Raw genomic sequence first — 7,500 nt, 5'->3', positions numbered from 1 at the left:
AGATCCTTTTGAATGTAATGGAGGGACAGGAGGAGTGTTTCAAAATGTGTTCTTGCTATATTTAATCGTGTGTGTGTGTGTGTGTGTGTGTGCGTGTGTGTGGTAGGTAGGTAGGTAGGTAGGTAGATAGATAGGTAAGCGACTCACCCCTCCAGGTTCCTCCAGACTTGCCCGCACCTCCTCTGCGAAGTCCGTCTCGGCGTACACAGATGACTCAGCCTCGCAGCATGAACACACGGAACACGCATCACCATCACCGCCTTCTTCCTCGTCCTCCTCCTCCAAGCAGTCGCTCTCCGCTTCCTCCAGGGGTGCCACGGCGATCTCCAAGGGCGGCAGTGATCCCCCAGGTGCTAGCGTGCCGGCCTGGGGAGCCTTGTGTGGCGGGGCTGTTGACGGGAGAGGCGAAGGCGGGGACAGGGGGGGGCGGGGCACCTCGAAATTCGCCGATTTAGAGGAGGATTCTGATGCTCCCTTCGCTTCCCCCGCTGATCCTCCTCCTGCTCCTCCTCCTCCATTACCTCCTCCTCCTGCTCCTCCTCCATTTCCTCCCGTTGTTGTTGTGGTAGTGGACCCTCCTCCTCCTCCTCCTCCTCCTGCTGTTCCTGCTCCCTTTCCTCCCTGTCCTCCATTCCCGCTTCCTCCTCCTCCGCCTCCGCCTCCTCCTCCTCCACTGCCCGTCGTGTGGCTCTCTTCGTCTGTAGGGTGAAGATGCAGGGAAGGTTAGCACTGTGTGTTCCCCTCCCTTCCTTCCGTTTGCCTACCTGTCACTTTGCATGTTGTCTCTCTTAAGTACGTCCGCCTATCATTCTTTTGTCCGCCTGTCATTTGCACCTCTCTCTCTCTCTCTCTCTCTCTCTCTCTCTCTCTCTCTCTCTCTCTCTCTCTCTCTCTCTCTCTCTCTCTCTCTCTCTCTCTCTCTCTCTCTCTCTCTCTCTCTCTCTCTCTCTCTCTCTCTCTCTCTCTCTCTCTCTCTCTCTCTCTCTCTCTCTCTCTCTCTCTCTCTCTCTCTCTCTCTCTCTCTCTCTCTCTCTCTCTCTCTCTCTCTCTCTCTCTCTCTCTCTCTCTCTCTCTCTCTCTCTCTCTCTCTCTCTCTCTCTCTCTCTCTCTCTCTCTCTCTCTCTCTCTCTCTCTCTCTCTCTCTCTCTCTCTCTCTCTCTCTCTCTCTCTCTCTCTCTCTCTCTCTCTCTCTCTCTCTCCAATATCTAACCTAACCTAACCTAACCACTCGTCTTATTTCCACCCTCCTCCCCATCCATCACCCATTCACTATATATCAGCCCATGTGCTACCATTTAACGATCACTGTCCATCATCACCATTACATCTCCCATTACCGTTATGCTTTACACTCAACGCTACGCTCTTATATCACTGTTTTTGTCGCCATCACTATCACTCGTCACCATTACATCACCTTTATATCCTATGTCATTGTCAACACTATAGAGTTCCATTGTATCATCATCTTTATTTATCATTCATCACCATTAGTAAGTTATCATCACTGTCACTCGACAATCACTCATCACCTCTGTCTCTTTATCGTTCATTCATTATATCACCATTGCATTTCACGTCACCATTAACACAACTTTTTCCATAAATCGTCGTTTTTATCACCTATAAATATTATTCCCGCTATAATTACTGTTAATATTATTGTTTATTTGTTTATTCCGCTTCCAAAAAAAAAAAAAAAGGAAAATTGAAAACGCTGTCCAGTTTATTTTACTACTACTACTACTACTACTACTACTACTACTACTACTACTACTACTACTACTACTACTACTACTACTACTCCTTCCACTACTATTCCTTCTTCCACTACTACTACTACTACTACTACTACTACTACTACTACTCCTCCTTCCACTACTATTCCTTCTTCCACTACTACTACTACTACTACTACGTCTGTCATTACTCCTAACAAACCACCACCACCAGCACTCACCCGCCATCTGGTGTCGCTGCCTGAAGGCCTGGATATCCTCGCCCAGTGCCCTGATCGCCTCGTAGGTGAGGGAAGGCAGGGAACTCTGCACTCCCGCTCCATGTTGCTCACGCCAGATACCGCTGACACGCCTGAAGGAGGGGCACGGAGGGGCGTTAGTGGCTGGCAGAGAGACGAGTAGAGTGGGTGAAGAAGCGTTTGTGGGTGAAAGACGCCAAGTGGATGGTGCTGTGGGTAAAAGTGAGTGGTGGAGCGTTAGCGTTAAGTGGTGAAAGGCTACCAAAGGAGACCGGAGAAAAAGTCCCTCACCTTCGGTTTCCTAAGGCAATCCGGCTTACTGCAATACCTCTGAACAACAATTACCAGCTTACAATGTCAGTGGGAAATTTTGCAACTGTCTAGAACGTCTTTGAACTCGGAAGTAGGGCGTCGTTAGTGGGTGGTAAAAGGAAAAGAATTGTAGATGAAGAAGGAAAGTTTGGAAAGAACTGTACCGATGGGCGTTAGAAGATAGTAGAAAGATGTGAATGGAAGGGTATTTGAATGAGGAAAGTGTTGGTGGTCGGAAGAAGGGAAGAATGACAATAAAGGCTCACAAGGACGGGGATTTGATTGAAAAAGGTGCTAGTTGAAGATATGAGTGATCAAAATTAAGGAAAAGAAATGACTAGAAAGAAGAAAATTAAAGAGATATAAGTAGATGATGGGAAACGTAAATAGGGAACGGATTAAAGAAAGGATCTGTGCTTACAACGAAGGGAATGAATGGATATTAATGGGTGGCAGAGAGGAGTGAAGCTATAAAAATGGTGGCTAGTGAACGGAAGGGGATGCGAGTACAGTTATATGGAAAAGGAACGTTTGTTTTCAGTGCTATAGAGAACAATTTAGTGAAGAAATACGTAAGTAGCAGGTGGTTCTGAAAGGAATGGGACGGAAGAGCACTAGAGACAGGCAGAGTAAATGGATACTGTGATTACAAAGGTATGGGATGAAGGGAAGGAGACAGCAGGGTGGACTGTCGGTCATGATGCAAGGGTGGAGGCACGAGGTGGATTACAGGGTTGGGGAAGACATTTCGTGATGGATGGGTTGTGTGAGGGGGACGAGGAAAACGAAGAGGAGGAGGAGGAAGAATAAGAGGAGAAAGAGGAGTTGATTGTAAGATACGTTGGTGGAATCCATGAAAGTAACCCAAAAAGTATCCCCTTTAGCCCATAAATTCCCATGAAAAGCCCACATGGTATAAATAAAAAAAAAACTATAAACTATAAAACAACGGAATCAATGAGTAAAAAAGATTCACGTAATGTAATAGTCAAACATTTACAGTAAGCGTCTTATACTCGTACAATCCAGTTTTTTAGCAAGTTCAAACATAAGTTACTTTAAGGGTTTTCAAGAATATTTTCTTTATTCTAGTGGTAGAATGACAAGAATTCAATATCATTAATAGGATGAAAAGAAGACAATCCGAGAATTCACTCGTAGTCTTTGAAAACAGTCCTTGTGATACAACCCCACGAAAGGAACTAAGGGTACGAACGACGAAATTACACGCAGGAGCAAATAAATCTCAACACCACAGCCACATTTTTCGCAGATTACTCCTTGGGTCGCTATCCTCTCAATACCTCGATGAGAAAGAGAACGACATGGGAAATTACGGAATCCTCTTCATTTACCCTTGTTAGGCAGAAGAAACGAAGGGAGAGACAGAGAAAGCAGAGAAATCAGATAGGAGACAAAGAGCAGCAGAGGAACTAAGGAGAACGAACTGACTAGCATTCCTCGTATAGTGTTACAAGACGTCTCGGGTTTCTGTCCTTGAGGTGTCTGTGTCTGTCTGTCTCCGTGGCTCATTGGCGACTCAGGAATGCTGTGCTGGCGCCTTGATCAGCGAGTCAGACGTGCGGGCGATGCTGGTGGTGTTGTCTTTCTTTCCCTCCACTGATTGAGACTTGCTGTGTTGTGTGTTGACGAAGGAGAGAGGGATGAAAGGAAAGAGAGAGAGAGAGAGAGAGAGAGAGAGAGAGAGAGAGAGAGAGAGAGAGAGAGAGAGAGAGAGAGAGAGAGAGAGAGAGAGAGAGAGAGAGAGAGAGAGAGAGAGAGAGAGAGAGAGAGAGAGAGAGAGAGAGAGAGAGAGAGAGAGAGAGAGAGAGAAGGAGGAGAGAGAGAGAGAGAGAGAGAGAGAGAGAGAGAGAGAGAGAGAGAGAGAGAGAGAGAGAGAGAGAGAGAGAGAGAGAGAGAGAGACGAGACAGAGACAGACAGACAGACACACACGCACGAATCATCCAACCAACAAACATGCCAATGAAAAAGTCGAACCGAACTCCACCGCCATCACCGCCACCACCACCACCAGCCAGTCTCTTCACGCGTCGCTAGGAACACCCCGCGCTGCCCATTCGTTACCCATTAATTCTCATCCAGAAATCAAATAACCCTGGCGGTTTATGCGATAATTTGGTCAATACAGACAGACAGACGCACAGACAGACGTTAAGCGCGTCAGAGTAATTACTGGCTTCATTATTCCCTCCATACGCGAGCTACTCTGCATTCACTTCACGATGAAAAACAGAGAAAAAAATCAGCGAAGTGACATTCTCTCGGTATTTTAGGTGACAGATTTCCAGAACCAGTCAATTTGGATGCTTAATTTCCACGACTTTTTAATTTTTTTATTTTTCATTTTTCCGAAGCAGCGATGATGTGATGTGTGTGAGGCGAGACTGGGCTTTGCGGCAGTGTAGTGGTTGTGGTGGTGAGACAATGGAATGATTTGTGGCGTGATGGAGTGTGGCTGGAGTGATGCTCAGGAGGGATTGAGTGGCACGGTAAGGCGGCGGGGCAGTAATGGCGGGGCTGGGCGTGTCGTGGTGGGGCGGCACGGGGCGGGAAGGAGGTAGTAATGCTGCGAAAGTTATATTTTTCTCCCTGTTTCGTAGCTTGCATCAAATATTTCTAAATTAAAAGTTCATCCAATCTGTTTTCTATCTCCCCTCCACGATCGCTTTATCCTCCTCCACCTCCACCTCCACCTCCACCTCCTTCTCCTCCTCCTGTCTCGGAAATCTACTAAAATTTTTCCACCATAATATTTTTCCTTCCCTACCGGATTCGCTCCAGCTTGCCATCCGTTTCCTGCCTTCGGTTCTGTATATCTTCCACAACCCACTCGCTCGGAAAACAAGTCATTACACCACACAGCTAAGTCACGGTAATTGACACACACACACACACACACACACACACACACACACACACACACACACACACACACACACACACACACACACGACGAGGATGGAAATCTTAACTCTATAAAGATTTTCCGCTTTCAGGGTCTAACTAAATTTTTGTGTGTCATAATTCCTACACGTACCCTGGCGGCTTAATGGTAAAGACCTGACCTGGAGCAGCACGTACGTATAATAATAATCAGGTATCGGAATCCTGTCCCCGTTCTCAGAGCTGTGTAATTAAACGCATAGTTCTCTCATCAAGACTGTTTCCAAATGTCACGGATGAAAAAGTTGGGTTCTCATTGAAATATTTTTTTTTTTTTTTTTCGTTTGTTCTCACTTCTCACTAGTTCAGAGTTCCTATGAAACTTAACACTAGAATCACTTGAAGCATTCTTGAAAACAACAACAACTTCACGAAGAAAAAAAAAAACACGAAAAAAGCCGGTTAAAAAAGTAGATGTAGCACCGAAGATAAAGCCAAAGATAGACAAAATAAAGCTAAAAGATAAGAGATTGCAATTTAAAACAAAACGGTGAAGAAATAAATATGTGCAGGAGTTCGTCTTTGCTCCGCGTCCATACGTGACTTACATGAGGCGGCGTCGGAGGTGTTGGAGGTGCAGGAGGAGGCGAGGGAGGTGGGGAGGAAGTAGCCAGCCGCCGCGTATTGCAAGGAGGCTGACTCGTAGACTGCAGAGGTGCGGCAGAGGTGGTGGTGCGGCGTGGCGGGGGAGGAGAGGGTTGGCCTGTGGGTGGAGGGGAGAGGAGAGATAAGGAAGTGTTAGTATATGTAATGGTAATGTTATGGTAAGTGACGTGTGTGTGTGTGTGTGTGTGTGTGTGTGTGTGTGTGTGTGTGTGTGTGTGTGTGTTTGGGAGGGAAGCAAATTGTTGTGATTAAGTATCTTTCATTATTATTCCCTTCTCATACAATCATACAAAAAATAAGGCTCTCTCTCTCTCTCTCTCTCTCTCTCTCTCTCTCTCTCTCTCTCTCTCTCTCTCTCTCTCTCTCTCTCTCTCTCTCTCTCTCTCTCTCTCTCTCTCTCTCTCTCTCTCTCTCTCTCTCTAATATCATGCACAATAAACCTGACTACCAAAGGAACACTTCCGAGTATTCCTATCATCATCTCCCCTTCCATCCATCTCTCCGTCCATCCAGCCATCCATCTCTCTGTAACATAACTCTCCTCGCTCAGTGTTGCCCGCCTCCACTATTGACACATCTCACAGGCACAGGCACTCACTAATCAGCAGGTGAATTAGGTGGTTGGGTACTTGGGTTTGCAGATTTACGAGAATACTTTACATTACATCATTATCCGCACCGCTTCTAGTCACCCGTCAGGAGTTTTTATTGCAGTTTAATCTCGTACTTTTCCACCACTCATCACTAGGTTTTAGGGAGCATTGGGTGGGTAGATGGTGTTAATCAGTTTGTGTGTGTGTGTGTGTGTGTGTGTGTGTGTGTGTGTGATGTATGTTATGAGGTGAACAGTACAGCCAATCATGCTCTTAATAATCTCCTTCCCTCATCTTCCCTCGGTTCCTGACACATTGCCTGACATCTATCACTGTCGCATTGCCTGTCGCCTTTCACTCCTGCCATTTGTCACTCATCTGAACTTTGTGACTGCGTGCTTCCTCTTTTCTCTCTCTCTCTCTCTCTCTCTCTCTCTCTCTCTCTCTCTCTCTCTCTCTCTCTCTCTCTCCTCTCCAAGCTTCTTCCTCCTGTCAAGCGGCTCTCAACTTGCTACACATTCTCTCTCTTTCTCTTCTTCCCTCATCGTTCCCTCCTCGCCCTGCTCAACTTTTTGATGCGACTGTGTTAACCAATAGCTTAACATCCCCTTGTGTTCCTTGCTTTGCGCTGGCTAACTCTGTGATCGCCTGCTTGTCTCTGCTACTGCTACCGCTACTGCTACCTCCTCCTCCTGGCGCTGCTGCTTATCCATCTTTGCCAACTTAACTTCTGTAGCTAACAATGCTTTGTAGAAAAAAATACTATGGGAACGTATGAAATGTGTGTTCATTCTATTATCTACTACTACTACTACTACTACTACTACTACTACTACTACTACTACTACTACTGCAACTCACCTGGACAGGCCGTCAGGGTGTGGCGGAAGAGGCGTGGTGGAGGAGTAGAGGTGGGCGTTGCAGGGCGGGCCGTGGGGAGCGTGGGAGAGGTAGCAGGGCGGTGGTGGGCGGCCAGCGTGGGCGTGTAGTGTGCCTCGCTGTAGGGGGACTCACTCATGCTGCGGGAGGGTGGGTGGGGAAGGGAG

The 7,500-nt window shown here is 46.9% G+C and overlaps 2 protein-coding genes across 3 annotated transcripts in view; both read right to left on the bottom strand.

Moving 5' to 3' along the window:
* LOC123518264 (dachshund homolog 1-like) overlaps window positions 1-7,500 on the bottom strand; it is a 16,904-nt gene that overhangs the window by 9,363 nt on the left and 41 nt on the right. For both annotated transcript variants that reach the window (XM_045278990.1, XM_045278991.1), the window contains exons 1-4: window positions 7,316-7,500; window positions 5,804-5,958; window positions 1,961-2,091; window positions 148-698 (exon numbers count right to left, since the gene is read on the bottom strand). The exon at window positions 7,316-7,500 is cut by the window's right edge and continues 41 nt beyond it. In XM_045278990.1, the coding sequence (XP_045134925.1) occupies window positions 148-698; window positions 1,961-2,091; window positions 5,804-5,805 (684 nt within the window). In that variant the 5' untranslated portion in view covers window positions 5,806-5,958; window positions 7,316-7,500. The remainder of the gene's footprint in view (window positions 1-147; window positions 699-1,960; window positions 2,092-5,803; window positions 5,959-7,315) is intronic.
* LOC123518006 (roundabout homolog 2-like) overlaps window positions 7,087-7,500 on the bottom strand; it is a 125,172-nt gene continuing 124,758 nt past the window's right edge. Inside the window, exons 18-19 of the mRNA XM_045278507.1 lie at window positions 7,316-7,473; window positions 7,087-7,199 (exon numbers count right to left, since the gene is read on the bottom strand). Coding sequence (XP_045134442.1) covers window positions 7,087-7,199; window positions 7,316-7,473 — 271 coding nt within the window. The remainder of the gene's footprint in view (window positions 7,200-7,315; window positions 7,474-7,500) is intronic.

This window comes from Portunus trituberculatus, chromosome 43 (assembly GCF_017591435.1).
Source record: "Portunus trituberculatus isolate SZX2019 chromosome 43, ASM1759143v1, whole genome shotgun sequence".
NCBI lineage: Eukaryota > Metazoa > Arthropoda > Malacostraca > Decapoda > Portunidae > Portunus > Portunus trituberculatus.
Note: the sequence above shows the minus strand (reverse complement) of the source record. Positions and strands in the feature narration are given on the sequence as shown.